This window comes from Branchiostoma lanceolatum, chromosome 11, assembly GCF_035083965.1.
Source record: "Branchiostoma lanceolatum isolate klBraLanc5 chromosome 11, klBraLanc5.hap2, whole genome shotgun sequence".
NCBI classification, from domain to species: domain Eukaryota; kingdom Metazoa; phylum Chordata; class Leptocardii; order Amphioxiformes; family Branchiostomatidae; genus Branchiostoma; species Branchiostoma lanceolatum.
In genome coordinates, this window is record NC_089732.1 from 12,359,866 (window position 1) to 12,376,367 (window position 16,502).

General features: G+C 41.9%; 1 protein-coding gene across 1 annotated transcript; it reads right to left on the bottom strand.

Moving 5' to 3' along the window:
- Positions 1–6,352: 6,352 nt before the first annotated feature.
- LOC136445448 (bone morphogenetic protein 2-like) lies at positions 6,353–15,375 on the bottom strand. Its single transcript, XM_066443476.1, has 4 exons — positions 14,599–15,375; positions 7,896–8,452; positions 7,550–7,677; positions 6,353–7,289 (listed from the first exon to the last, which is right to left on the bottom strand). Exons 1-4 carry the CDS (start codon positions 14,951–14,953, stop codon positions 7,097–7,099), a joined length of 1,233 nt encoding a protein of 410 aa, XP_066299573.1. The 5' UTR covers positions 14,954–15,375; the 3' UTR covers positions 6,353–7,096.
- Between the last annotated feature and the right edge of the window lie 1,127 nt (positions 15,376–16,502).

The window sequence follows — 16,502 nt, forward strand, 5'->3', positions numbered from 1 at the left end:
TAATGTCTTTGTGTCTAAGGTGGTACAAGAATCTTTCTTACCATTTGGAAGTGGAAATAAAATTTGCACCAATTGAGTTATTGTTTTCATCATCTTTTTTTATCCTCTGTCCAATTATTTTCATACACACCTGTCCAATACTATGGTGCTCTTGGTCTACAATGTCTTCTTGTTAGTATTATGAGTGCTAAGGGCATGTTGATTTGATTATATGGATGACATCCTATGGGAACCTCAAAACTGATTCAAGCGTGGGAAAAAAGAAAAGTTTGACAAAAAATATATCCTCCATTATGAAATCTAAGTGGTCAGGAAGGTTCAAATTTCACAGTTTATTAGGTATACTGAACAATGGATTCTTTATTTTTGTTATTTCACATCTTTGACTTTGGAATTGACTTTGGCATTCTATGACATTACTGCCTGTTTATTTGTGTGCAATATACAGCATATATTTGGTCATTTTGCAGCTTCTTTATTAAAGTTTATACGATTTACAGTAAGGTCGAAAAGTATTATTTTTTTGGAAACAGACAGTAATTTATGCGTGCATGGATGTAATCCATATAGTCAAATCAATGTGGCCTAGGGTGAGGTGGGTTATGTCAAATGTTTGCACATATACATTAATATTTGCATATGTATGGCATCATAATTACACAATTACTTTCTATGTAAGTGACGTCAATGGCTGAGTGGTCATGCTAGCGGACACAAGATTCAGAGGTCACGAGTTCAATTCCTAGTTGGCCTTGTCAGACATTGAAAGATCGTTAACATAACTTTCCTCACTACACCCAAGGGTTGATGGGTATCTGATAGTCTCCAAGCAAACCCAACGGTTGCAAAGACCGTATCCAACTGGCAGAAGGAGACAACTTCCCTGGCTGACTGGAGCTTCTCTGGCTAGCTTGTACGATTTTAGCACCGTGGAGATCTGCTTGGAGATTAGGTATCTGACTGGTTTGGAGGTAAACGGTGGTGAATGGTAAATAACTAACTGCCCTTACTCATGTGCGAAATGCACGTATGGTCTGTAATTTTGTAACATTTGGCCCCTGGAACATGGGTCTAATAGGCTGGGTTTACACACGGGTTTTGGAGTCAACTTAGAACTGCAAGGAAAACCCTAGGCCACCCAACTAGGGTTTTCTAGTAGGAAAACTCCACTTGAGCAGCCCAAAGCTCCTCACACACAGCCTCGAGTCGACAACTTGTGTGTAAATCGGGCCTTATACTACCGGTACCCTTCATACGAGACTATTATTATTGGGTAGGGCGACTACTCTCTCTTTGCAGCCAGGGCCTGAATTGCGAGGAGCGCACACTTGTCGGGGCTAGATCGCAAGGTCTGGAGCGGCTGCCATTCGGCGCTAACTCAGGTGACCTCAATACGACAATTGTCCCATGTGCGGCCATAGGACTGTAGGTTTTGAACCACTCACACCAGGAAGGACCCCTACTCTTTTCGATAAGTGCAGTTGGATCTTTAACGTGCTTGAGGTGTGGCTCTCCTCAAACTCGGGACCTCCATTTAACGTCCTATCCGAGGGACGTCCTTAACCGAAGCTAGGTACTCATTTACCCAAACACCCTGCCACTGCGCCACCGTGACGCCACGTGTACGTAAGTCTACATTTTTTTGCATACGCACACCCTTAAAACGACCACAGGGTATTTCCACGTTGCAGTTTGATTATAGTTGTAGTGCAGGTACATTTTATGCAGATCGCTTGACGACAGCTAGAGGGCGCTTTGCCAATAATCTAGCTTTGCAATGTCCTCGTAAGCGTTGGTAATGCTTTTAGATAGATAAGACTATGACTATTTATATGTGGTAAGCTTTCTATTCAACAAAAAAGGAATGTCCCTTTTTGTAGTTCTTTTAAACATACTGTTACCACTTCTAACATATATTTGTTCGTGCCCGTATCAGACGATACACCCGTCTATATCCGGACGAACGTGTATTAGAGGAAGCTGAAACAGCCGAGTGCGTCAGAGTGACGTGTGGAGGGGGTAGGAAAACAACCATGCATCTGCTTGGAGATCACCGGGACCCAATCAAGACCAACGATACTGCTGCCTTATTCCCGTTTTCCCCTTGTGCATCCTGGTCTATCATTGGCTGAATTGCTAATTTTGATGGACAGCCAGGATCAGCCTTTTATCGATGAAATAACAAGATCTAAATATCCACCATTCGGGGAAATGGAAATGGTTGGTAACGGTTTACGAGCTCGCACTCGTTCCCAGCATTCTAGCTAGAGCTATACAGTCACGCTCTTTGATAGAAAAGAAGGTTTCTGGGATCTAATGCAGTATTTGCTTGTGGTAATATGTTCTTTAACCATAGACTGAACAATAAACACCCGAATTGCTGTTTTTACCCCCTACTCTCACCCCACATGAAGTTAGAACTACTCCTATACTAAAGTCAAAGTACTAAATCTTCGATTTCCAAAAGTCACGCCACACGCATTTGTTGCATCAAGGAGGTCTAAAATCAATCCCCTTGAATAAGTGGGATATATTTAGAAACAAGTGACAATAAACGTGTCAATATGTACTGTTTGCCACATTCCAAGGCACTTAATTTGTTCCTATAAATATTAAGTTGAAGGCGATCAAACTGTGTCCTCACGTGACCTCAAGGCCGAGTTGGGCGGTTTATTCTAGCTGGGTGGTTTTGAAGAAAAGAAACTTTAATTATTAGAGTCAGGGTAGCTACGTAACCGTAGAATTGTATTGAAAGTGAACCCTTCGACATGTGCTCTGTACTAAGAAGCAAATCTATGCAGTATGACTGAAAGAGAATACGTTTTATGATCGAATTGTACTGTATGGTGAGAGAGCGGTAGAAAACGTTTGCTGCTTGCTTGTTAAGCACTACCTCACTAGCTAGACCCGCGGCACGCTGGCGGCGTCGCTGCGTCCTAAATTGGATTTGTGTTATGCTTGACTTTATAATGAGAATATCATGTAAAACGTACAAGTATGAATAAAAACACAACATGTGCAAAAATGTTTCGTTTTTTATCGATGAAATTCGTTGAGCGCTCCTTCAAATCGCATGTACCCTGTACGTTAAAATGGGTTATGAAAACTTTGAGTGCTGTGCCACGTCGTTCTTGTCTGTAAAAAAAAAACGAAGTAGAAAAAAAAATTGCATGGTCGTAGCGAGGTCGCCAACGTGCCGCGGGTTCTGTGAGATCGGGGCTTTAGCGTCGTGTACAAGACAACGTGACCACTTGATAACAAATACCGGTTAACCAATGTTATTTGTTGATTTGTATAACCTTGGTGACAAGGCAAACGTACACACAGTCCTACACCCACAAGCAGACACCATAAAACCAAGAATGCTAAGAATGTTGATAAGCGGAGACGATGATATGTGAGATTTCTTGTTATCATGGTCTTACTCGTTATAAAGTGATCTTTCCATTTTTCTTGCTCGCGTTTCGGTCTATATCTTATAGCTTATCGTAATAGTAAACAGTGGTATCGACATTGTATTGAACCGCGTAGGGTATATCATATAGCCAACAAAGAACAGCAATAAAGGTAACGAATTAATGTTAAGAATGTTAGCGCCCCTCCCTTGTTATGTTGTCAATGTTTTGACGGGCGTTTAGTGACTCCATTCCATGATAGCTGACTACCAAAGGTTTGCGTTGCTTTGAAATTGTTGGCTGAGTGTAACGAAATGTGTGACAAAAATTCCACTGTTGTTAAAAACGCTACCACCAGCTTTGTATGCGGGAGGCCGTGGTAGAATAATTATGTGGTCCTCGACAGACTTATTTTCAAAATTTTGACAAAGTTAGCAAGAAAAAAGTCTTCACCAACAATAATTAAAAACGATGTAATTTAGATATTCATATCAAATAAGTACCTCCTCCCTCTCCCTCACAACTTCAATGAAACACGGCCTTCTGTAAATTTACAATATGTCCTACTATTTTAAGTTATTTATTATCTTTTTATCGACTTATCACTAAATTTAGATGCACCAATGACACACTAGTACTCTGAATGCGAATGATATATTCTCTACAACAAAATGCAATCCATTGTGAATTGAATTTATGATTGGCAATTTTTTGTTTGCGTAACTGCTAAAAATGCACCCTGGAATGTGGCAAACAATACCTCTGGACAGATTAATGTCACTCAAGTTGTTGCTAAATATATCCCACTTACGGGGGTAGTTATTGTACAAGTGCCCGAGTGCGTAATTTTTGAAAATCGAAAAAAAAAAAACGCGTGGGGTTAAGGTAGGGGGTTTAACATCAATTCTTTTACCTTATTTGTTTCTTAACCCCATAAAATCAAACAAGTATAGCTGTGTCACTCCCGTAAGCATCTACTGTAATAGTTACTGGTCCTATGCCAAATAGGTGGTAAATTCATCTTGGTGTTTCCCTTCTATATAGATTACGCGACATTTTTATCGTGACACTTCAAGGTATAATTTATCATCCATTCCTGATACGTGTATATCGCTGCATGCCAACAAAAGCGTCGCGTAGCAACGGTGTTCGATGATAGGCTATCCTCACAACAACTAGTGCTATTTATAGAATAATAATGTCATAGATATCTTCCACATGAAAAGACTGAGAATATGATTTTGATAGGGGTATTAGAAAACGTAGTGTCAAAGGGCATGGAGATGGGAGTACCGGTATTTGCTAAATATAAGCACTAGTAAATTCAAGGTGGGGGTAAATTCATTGTTAAAGGCAACCAAAGCAATATAAGGGACCAAAATATGGAAATGAAAAAATGATTAAATCTTTCTTGTAGTGGCGTCATGACATTTAGTACTAAGTTAACACTGCCTTGCACATTTGTGTAATAACTTAATACTTTGAGCATTTTGAAACCGTGCAAAACATGCCATACGATGATCCCCTTAGTTTCACTAGCCTACAAAAACCCCGGCGACGATTTTCAGTGAGTTCTCACATTACAACAAAGTGTCATATTTTTTTCATCAAGGACGTCGCTATACATTGTAATAGTTTTGTTTGAACCAATCATGTATAGAAATAGCTAAATAAGTTGACTTTTAAAATCTGATTTTTGGGCCATAATATTGCTTTCGTTGCCTTTAACATTACCGCAAACTGATACAATTGTAATATGAAGCATTGTTGATTCCTTTTCATATTTTTATTTCAGACATTTTTTTGCTACAGAAGACCGTACAGTGCAACATTCTATAAATACATATTCATATTTGTAATAGTACAACCGGTACTATATGTGCTTGGTCAACGATACAATCAGACGGATAAAAAAATGACGTAAGAATGACGCATTTTGTTAGGTAAATAGTTTATCTTTAACTGGTCACAGACCAGACTGTTTGTATGTAAATATAGTTCAGCATCATGGAATAGCCGTTATGCGGTATGCCCAAATTTGGCAACTCCCTAGACCACATAAATAATTAAACACTTCGGGAACCCTTGACCACAGTAGAAAACACGTAGCTAAATTTCTAACACCATAAAAGCACCATGACATACAATTACCTTTTTTCCCAGATTGGGTCTCCATTTTGAATCGTACCAAAATGCCAATGGGGGTGATTTCCCCACAATACTTGACAGCAATTTTCAATAAAATACGATATAAATTACTAACCCCTTTCATTAAGAATAAACCAGTCCGGCTGGATACACAAATATCCATAAGACACAATTGCTACAAACTTTTTCATGCAACCATTAAACTTGCAATTGATAGGATGATAAATGAATAAATATGAGAAGCGACAGCGTTATCAAAGTATCATTCAAATGGCTTCATGCCCATATCTGCAGTGCGCATGCGCGTTCACTACATACCTCTAACCCTGAAAACTGGTCAATATCATATACATGTACAAAACATATTTCGGCGCAACTCTATCAAAATCTATCACAAGATCAACAGTAGAAACGTATGGTATGTTTCATATTGAGCGTTTGATTTCGTTCCTACATAAATAGTTCCCAAAACAACTTCGGTTAGGTCATTGAAAGTTGTTTCCTCTCTAACCCTGTAGGTTCTAGATCACAGCTTCGTTGTTGTATAAAAATGCATAAAGTATGAGCCTTTGGTTGTAACAGTGCACTTGTTTACAAGTCAACTGTACATAAAAAACGTAGCTTTCATAGCAGGCTCTACCGGGCATTTTTTGGGGGCTTATAATGCACCTCTTGCAGCCAGCCCGTAACCATCAGCCAGCCTGAAACCATTTTGCCCGTACGTCTGGCTGATGATTACGGGCTGGCTGCAAAAGGTGTATTATAAGCCCCCCCCAAGGCCCGGTAGAGCCTGCTATGGCGGCTAACAAAAACAGCTCTATTGATACCGCACTATAGTTACGTGTCTATCTAAAACAGGCATATGGTTGTATATGTCAAAACTTACGATGTTTTTGCACATAGCAGCATTTCAAGAAACCTCCCATTCGCTCAGTATGAACCTGATTGTCGGTAACACCGTCTTTTCTGACGGAAAATAAATAGATATTATGTTTTATAACACAAATAAATACCACCCTGCAACTTTATGGTACCCTGTACATGCACACCTTACCCTCCCCCGACACAACCACACATCGAAATAATTCGTAGTCTATTGTTCTTCCATTTAAATCAAACTAATGTTACGGCCAAAATTGGAAAATGAAGCCCCACCGGGTAGTTTACGGCATATTTTTTGCACTTTCGGCGTGGCCTCTACGTGGGACACCCTGCGGCTATCGGGCTTTTTTTGGGTACGGCCGGACCCCCGGATTTTTTAAAACTCGGAGTTAAAATCCACCCGGGACCCGGTAACAGATGCCTTATACGGTAAGCTAATCGTGAGAACACCAAGAAGTACCCCCTGGTATCCGGCTGTCCACCGGGACAAATTTGTGGCTTCAGGGCCCGGCCTGGGCTACACCCCCTACAGGCACTTGTGCAAATGTATCCGTAGCATAAACTGGCTATCCATTCCCTCTTTTCGCCTATCCATTCACACAAACATGCATGCATACATACATACATACATCCCATCGATGCATTGATTCAAATAAAAGTGCACGCCACTGTTACGTACACGCACACTGATCTACTACAATGTCATTTAGCGGGGTGACCACGAGTTGTGGCGGTTCGGAGTCGTCGTAGTTCAGGACTGAGAGCGGACTGAGTCTCTTTGCCACGCAGCACGGCTGTGGAGAAGCGGGGTTGAGGTGGTGAAGCGTGGACTTGATCAGCGAGTGTGTGTTGGCCGACTTGTATCTGAAAGAAAGTAATACACTATTAGGCTCGCTCCGGAAGCTTCGCCAAAAATGGGTTGCAATCATTCACATTTCAAAGATAAAATTGGAAGAAAAACAACATTCTCTTTTGTGAAATGTAGTTTTATGGATGTCAAATTGTATACGAAGGGCTAATTACAAATGTATTGATATTTTCCTAATTTACAAAACATACGAACAGCTGCAGTTGGAAAGGAAACCGCTAGGGGCCACTAATTAAAGAACAAGTTAACTCCTTACCTATAAGGACAGGCCCCGTTGCAGTAGAAGGCGTTGAAGCCCTCCGGTGCCACTATCCAGTCCCCCCAGCCGATCTCTGTGAAGTTCACGTACAAAGGGTAGCGGCAGCAGCGCGTCTCCCCGTCACCCTGGTAACGAAACGTTGCCATGGAGATTAAACAACCGTAGTAACAACAACGTCTATATTGTCATGACTTTCTTTAAGTAAATGTCTCAAGTAGTGATGTGTCAAACCTGAGTACAGGGCGAATTTGTCCGTGTCCTTGTATTAAGCTTACTGAGAAAAAGAAAACAAAATACAGTCAAGGGCTTTTGCACATGACGTCACGATAAGTTGGCGACTTACCACCTGACAGTCTTCTGCCTCAGAACTGCGTCTTTCCCGCAGCGGTGATCTGACTTCTTGGGTCAAGACAATAAGTCTTGGCACCAAGACGTCTAGATCGTCCGTCTCAGAAAGTCCTCTGACCTCGTAGTCACCTTCTCTGTTCGTCCCGTAAAATGTTATGACGTCATCCAGCGGCTCGTGCTCGCACACCACTTCGATCCCATAGTTCTTTTCGGGTGACGTCATCCAACTCTGTACGGTGGCTGTTACGTCTATTTTCTCCCACCCCGTTTGCAACACTGACGTCATGCGCGACTCGATCAGACGTTTTAACGTCGTTTTCCCTATCCTTGGAGGTTCCAATAGTTGATAAAAACTGAGCGTTACCAGTCCGTCCGTGCTTTTGACTAAGTTTTCTGGAAATATTTCCGACTTGAAGAGTTTCAACTTTGCGTTGGCCACCCGTAGGTGCCTGTGTCTGTGGTGGGTCTGCGGAAAGTCCAGCTGGAAGTAGAGGCGAACTCTGTGCAGGCCGTCCTCCCAGTCGTCTGCGGACACCTGATGCGGGGGCCCACCTGAAAATACAACACAAAACAGAAATGTAGACTCGGTGTATCTTCTGTGACAAAAAAATATTACATTTTCAATCCGTATCTAGTGCTTGCTATGTGTTTATATTTATAACGATGAAGTTTATTCATTTATTTATTGGTTTAGCTGTTCAGCGCGCACAACCAGGGTTGTCCGACTAGCCTGTGACTATTACAAAGGGCTCACCCTACTGACAAAGACAGGACATTACAATTTACAATTGAGTCAGACATGGACAGCGTGATAATCTATAACAATATTTTAAGTATATAAAAACTTCCTTTCTTTCTTTCTGTTTATCCATTTATCTCTTTCTTTCTTCTGCTTTTCTTTTCTTCTACGCCCTTGAGGCGACGACCCTAAAAGTCCTAAAACATTGAAAGGCGTTTCGGCAACCTCGCCCTCGTCATCAGAAGTAGTTTGTTGCTATGGCAACCGAAGGAGGCGATAAACAGTAATAATATTGACCAGTTCCCACGCAATGTGTGTTCTATGGGTGTGTGCACACGGTCAGAATCTTAAGAATGACCCATACGACCCACGCCCACATTTTGTTTTGGTCTCAAAATGTAGGTTAGAAAGATAGCAGACACTGAAGAGAGATATGAAAAGAATGCCGTACTTATTTAGCTACACTTATGTTGATAAGGTATACGTATATAAAGCTGTAAACACTATAATTAATGATAGTTTCCAATTGAAAAACAAAGCGACAAGGAAACTGGGCGTTTCCTTTAGCGCCCAAAAAAGGGGAGTCTCAAAATTAGGCTCTGCAATTGGCGTTTTGGCTTATTACCTTCGTGATGGAGGTATTGTTTTCAGTGGTTGAGCTTTGTGTGGACAGAAGTTTGACGTAGTTGCCGTGCTTGGATCATGATGCTATTTGGTACCTGAATGGGTATCACAATCCCAAAAGATGCACGTCGTTTGTCGGCTGCCTAGCGGATTTCAATAAACTTTGTAACATGCTGTTTTCTTTGACTATGACTCGTCGACGGCAAGCTGATGAAACCATAGTAGCAATCATAATAATTACGATTGCTGATCTTGAAACACGATCGCGAAACAATAGTCTCTACCAGACTAACTATGCTGGCTATAGGTACAATAATTGCCGGGTGACTTTGGCCACCATATACATTGACCGGCGCACCGACTTTCCGCGTTTTGCCTTTGGAGGGGAATGTTGGCCAATCCTTCCCCTTTTTGCCGAAATATACGACCCATACCTCCGTATGAAGGCCTAGTGGAGGCTAGCTCAACATTGTGCCAACCGAGCTGTGAAATTTTGAAATTTTAGACTTTAAGATATGCACGTCTCGGTTTCGTTAATACGGATTTGAGGCCCTTGTGAGACAAACATCCCTGTAGATGTTGATCTGTGACTATAATTAGAAGTGGAATCGTTGAGTTTGGATTCATGACAAAAAGGGGGAGTGCCAATGTCAAGAAAGGCATTGTATATGACTCTATCCACAGGTTTGCTTGACAATCAGAGCAATCGACGTTTTGTTAAAAATCAATACCACATGTTGTAAGAACTTCCGTACTTGCTCCAGAAATAGGTGCGATTCAGGGTCATCTCATTTTACCCCATATGTTACAGCATTCCAAAAAAAGAAAACAACAAAGAACGTGGGTTGTGTTGGCGCAAAGGTCCAGAACCCAGAGGGCCTGGGTTCGAATCCTCTGCCATTGTGCCTTTTGGAAAGGCACTTTACACTAATTTCCTCACTTTACTCAGGTAGTAATGAGTACATAGCTTCGGTTAAGGACGTCCCTCGGATAGGACGTTACATAGAGGTCCCACGTTTGAAGGGAATCACAAATTGAGCACGTCAAGGAACCCACTACAGCTTAGTAAACGGTTCCTTCCTCGTGTGAGTGGATCAAATAAATCTGTCCGGATATGCAGTTTGTGCTCTTCAGTACAAACCTGGTGTGTTACGCCATGAGGCAGTTTCCCGGGAATACGATACAAACAAAACATACGAACGGACTGTAGACTACCGATGCCCTCATAATTGGTTAAAACCCTCGAGGAAATTAGTAAACGGCGTCATAGTTGTCTGGGACCTTGAAAGATGAAATAGTGCGGAAACGTAAACGTCTGGTCATCAACTAAAGGTATATATGGGTCATACATAATTGACGTTTTATCGAGTTGTCAAGCAATTCGTATAGGCAACTGCGCTATATTTGCAAGGCTCATAGTTTCGCAAGAATGGTCTACACATTTTATAACAGCATGCTAACTATAACTAGCTAGCATAGGTAGCGACTAGCATAGGTAGCGACTTTTGACAAATGTCGATGGCCCTATACAAAATAAATCGTATAAACTAAGTATAAGTCTTTGAAAATAGGTTAATGGAGTTTGCATATGTAGAGCGTTGGACGCTATTTAAAGGTGATTTGACCCATGAAATGGAAGAAAAGAAAAAGCCTAAAAATAGAAAGACACAAAGTGCGCGCTTTGAGGACTACTTAGGCCCGGGGCCTATATTTAGATTCTGAATTGCCCATAGAATCGTATGAAAAATAGCGCCTTTGTTTGTCATATTGTTATTGTGGCAGCGCCACGAGCGAGGGGGCGGGGGGTTAGGTCTGGAGCTCACCGAAAAAATATCAAGCTGAAAGCCGTGTATATTTTTTCACTAATAGAGATGTCATGAAACTACCAGCAAAATCTGTCCCCCAAAATGCAGGTCAAGATTTCACAATTTTTTCTCCAGGGTAGCATGCCCATGGACCGCCCTAGGATTGTCGCGCCTCCGGCGGAAAATATGTCGGGAGGGTGTTGCCCCCCAAAATTGAAGCTGAAACAGTAATAGAGATGTCATGAAACTTTGCTTGGAGTACCAACAAAATTTTCACCTCAAAACGCAGGAAAAAGCATTTAAAAGGGTCATGATGTGAAAATTTTCCCGGGGAGCATGCCCCCGGACCGCCCCCGGAACACCGCCTCTTGACACGGTAAAAATTCGGTCATTAAATCTTTGGAAAAAAGGGCACATTCAGTTTTAGCTTCGTTTTTCAGACAGAGCTTTGCCATGGGGTTGAAACCTCGTACGTACAAAGCCACTATATAAATCTCGTCAATTTGTTCAGACAAAGTCCCCCATTATTTTCCCTTTCCCATGACGTGCTAGGTGCACAAATAAGTCGAACAGGTGAACGTTCGAACATAAAAAGCTTTACCGAACCATTTTGTCCTCAAAGACCAAGATAGCTACACTTACATATATCACATGATGAAAAACTTTCTTCAAGTTGTAGACGTTTTATATCCTAAAAGGTTTAACATTATACCATACTGTTGAGAATGCTAACTACGACATTGTATAGGACGTATGAAGTACTTTAGAAAACAATACCTAAATGTTCACGGAGGTAGTTGCTCGAGAGTAAAGAAGTAAAGAGGACAAGATATTGTACAAAGAGAATTCTATTTCTGGCCTCTTTCCGGAATAACAATAGAGCTGGAAACTATATGGTATGTAGCATCATGCCCAGAATACATCTCTGACGTCAATAGAATGTAAAATCACAATACAAGGTATTAGTCGCTAAGTCTGCCGGCTAAACTTAGATCCGATTTGACAGTAGGAAGATTTTAGATTTACGTACGCGGGCATTCACTCCGACCAACATGGTAATAATAGGTGTGTCGCCCACGTCCACCCTTCTATAAGCCCAAAACTACCAGGCTATGATTTGAACAGGAATAGCACCTAGTAGACGACAAATACCTTTTAAGGACGGGTGGATAAAAAAAAATTCTCAGAAAAAAACACACAGATCAAACAAGTAAAGCGAAGAAAAAGTACAAGAATCCAAACGGAAAGAACGTACGTACGGAATGCATGTGTACGGAAAGAACATACGGAAAGAGCATACGGAAAGAACATACGGAATGCATGTGTACGGAAAGAACATACGGAATGCATGTGTACGGAAAGAACATACGGAAAGAACATACGGAATGTATGTGTACGGAAAGAACATACGGAAAGAACATACGGAATGCATGTGTACGGAAAGAGCATACGGAAAGAACATACGGAATGCATGTGTACGGAAAGAGCATACGGAAAGAACATACGGAATGTATGTGTACGGAAAGAGCATACGGAAAGAACATACGGAATGTATGTGTACGGAAAGAGCATACGGAAAGAACAAACGGAATGCATGTGTACGGAAAGAACATAAGGAAAGAACATACGGAATGCATGTGTACGGAAAGAGCATACGGAAAGAACATACGGAATGCATGTGTACGGAAAGAACATACGGAAAGAACATACGGAATGCATGTGTTCGGAAAGAGCATACGGAAAGAACATACGGAATGCATGTGTACGGAAAGAACATACGGAAAGAACATACGAAATGCATGTGTACGGAAAGAACATACGGAATGCATGTGTACGGAAAGAGCATACGGAAAGAACAAACGGAATGCATGTGTACGGAAAGAACATAAGGAAAGAACATACGGAATGCATGTGTACGGAAAGAGCATACGGAAAGAACATACGGAATGCATGTGTACGGAAAGAACATACGGAAAGAACATACGGAATGCATGTGTTCGGAAAGAGCATACGGAAAGAACATACGGAATGCATGTGTACGGAAAGAACATACGGAAAGAACATACGAAATGCATGTGTACGGAAAGAGCATACGGAAAGAACATACGGAATACAGGCTGTATAGTCGCGTTAAGTACGTTTTACAAAAACTACGGTTTTTTTCATTTCAATAAAACACAAATGTGTCATTTGGGAGAAGCGAGATGAGTTCCCTTATCAAAAATTCGAGATAACATGAAACCCGGCTATAGAGGTAAAAAGTTGCACATGCTTATCCCGCTCGGTTTCGGAATTCTTAAAGTCGTCGCTTTTGACAGCCACATACGGCTGAGACTAAAAGAAGACGACGCCCGTGTGCCTCAGACACCGCGAGTTTGACAAATGTCTTGTTTTGTTTTCATCTGCGACGTCTAGAAAACTTTGAACCTTAACAGAAACACAGCTGATTTGTGTAGGCGGTTGAAAGCAGGGCACCGTCCAAATGACGTCAATATTGCTATTTGTCTAGACCCCATGACTTGATATGTGTGTGTTTTTAAGTAATTAAAAGGTAAAGGTCACAATGCGTCCCCCCAAATTTACTTTTTGCGTGCACGGAATAATGCTAGTAACCAAGACGATAGCCTCAGAAAGCAGACCTTAGCGTGGCTGTTGAGAAGCACATGTTACACGATATCCATCGGGCTCATCTGGATCCCATCAAGAGTCAGAGTTACGAGGCTAGCTACGTGCCACACACATGTACTATACTCTAGCATACAGTAGCGTTTTTCCTGGTCGAAAGAACACAATAAGCCTACACTGAGCTGCGCGTAAGATTGCCCTAGCAAGACCACCTTTGCTTAGAAACTACCCAGTTCTTTTGTCCAGTCTTGTCAACGGTCAATCTATGTCCGCCCAAGCGCAAGAACGTTCAAGAGCCATGAAACTTTCAGCAAACGATTTTGCTACTTAAAACAAATTTGAAAATGATGAAGAAAATAAACATGACGCCAAAATAAGACGACGATGGTATGTGCTATTGCTGTGTTGTGTCCGTGTATATGTAGGCTGGGGCCATAACTGATAGCGATCATGATAACTGAACTATTTCGCAACCTTTGGATAAGGCCAAGCCGACCACCCTGTGCAAATAACGAACCAACCTTTCCAAAAGACTCCTTAAAGAAAAGGCCATAGTTTGGAAGTCAAAATCGCGAATAATTGTTCACAATCACAATCTCTATACCCAGGTTAAAAAAAAGCAACATAGCAAAATTTTAGAACGCCCAAGCAAAAGTCCGTGCACCTATAACATATTTCCAAGGTAGCGACAACAGAAACAATCACTGTCTTAACATGTCGATATCTATACACACATTCCTTGGCAACTCTCTATCAAGCCTAGGTATTCCACAAAAGACGATATCAGTTTATACTGGATCGGTTAGCCCTGCGTATACGTGTACGGAGGGAACTGTATCGGTGCTACATATTGCGTAATAATGACTAGCCAGTAGCTGGGGAGAGAAAGTTTTAAGTGTACGAACCTGTGACAGGGAAACTGTGGAACGTCTTGGCTGTGGATAGCTCCTCCTGGTGTTCAACACTTTCTCTCGACTCAGACGTCTCCTCAACACTCATCTCGTAAAGTCTTAGCATCTTCCTCTTCTCCGCTTCGGTCACCTGGGAACGAGTGACGTTGGGGGGCCGGCGGTAGCCCAGCTGTTTTAAGATGACTTTCTGGATGGCCAACAAGCGGGCATCTCGAAGGCTTTCCTCGGGGGACGTCGCGCGGGGTGCCCGAGCCCTCCTGTTCTTCGCTCCCTTACCACAGCACTCCGTTGCCGCCACGGACAAAGACGTGGACAAACACGTCAGAAAAATCAACCATCTACACAACATAGTTTTACTCCGTTCAAAGTTCGCAGCTCCTATAACTGAAAAAAAAATCCGTATTTTTTTGGAACAAGCAGTATTTCGTCGTATGTGATACGCGTGCTCTCATGGATTCGACTAAATGTACGGACACGCACACTGCCCACGTGGGACACTCCGGAACGACCACTAGATGGGGAGGGGCCAACATTGCACAACCCACCAATGGTAGACCGGTATGGCTATGACAGGGGACCTTTAACCACAAACCACTGGCTACCTGTAGGGAAACGCCTCCTCGTATGGTCCGAGTGCTTCCTTTAATAGCCGGAAGATATTTCCGTGTTTCATGTGGTCACTGTGATATAGTAGGGCCACGCATGGCTGGGAATGACTCATCAAGTGAAGACAGTCCGACCGAGCGTACAGCGGTGTTCTATTACTTCCTCCCACGTGTCTGGCCTCATTTGGAGCGTCCAATGACGTCACACGTACCAGAAAGTTTGGACATTGGCATCTTTCGTAACCATGACTCTCACAAACTACAAACTCTCACAAACTGTATATCGGACGGTCATACTTTTGATGGAGGGGGCGGGTGGCACATTTTAGTTTTTGAAAATAAGATGGTATTTTTGATACTGTTATGTAATAAAACGTAGCAAAATGTGTGCACTTCGTTATCTCACGAAATATGGTGCTTGAATTGTTTTGTTTGAAGTGTTTGCCCGCTATGTTAGTTTATTGATTTGTCAGTATATTACGTCATGAAATGCATATTTGTATACCTATTCAACAAAATCAATATATTTCCAGATTTATTTTTGTACGTATATTTTTGTGTGCCTTTGATATATTCCGGCAACAACCCTGTATATCCGGATGCTACAAAAAGTCCTGACCACGACTTGGCCAAGATATTACGTAATTCAATGAAATATCATACCTGTTCTAGTCCCGAGGTCAGGACATCTCGGTTGGGGCTGCATCCGTCTTTTGGAAGGGACTTCAAATGGGGTTCCCTGGTGTTCGAGGAGGTGCCTCAAGCATGTTAAAGGGTAAGGGCTATCAACCCCTCCCTGTAAAAATATACCCTGCTACTGAAACAGAAGGAAACTTGTTGCCCCATGTGCCAAAATGCACTACAATTTGGGGCCAGATCGAACACAAGCACACGTCACATATCTAAGCTTTTCTTAAAAATCTATTTCCCAAAGCAGCTTGAGCAAATGTCTTCCTTTTACATTAAGAAATATTGCCATCTACTGTCGAGAACTATGGTGGCAAGGATAGCTTTTCACGTTTCTTGTTCCTCCCTGTATACGGTACATTTACGTTAACATTTTACGTATTTCCTGGCCTTTGTTTAACGCATACTTCAACCTAAACCCGCGCCCAAGACTATTCCTAGGGACAAGAGTTATGTGTAGAACAAAGCAACATCGGCAATTATTTGTCACTTTGTAGGTCATCCTAACAACACGTATACATGTTTACCGATGTAGCGATAAGGTATAGGTAGAACAGAACCGTTTTGCCCTAACGGTTAGGGTGTTTGGCCTACAACCCAGGGGCC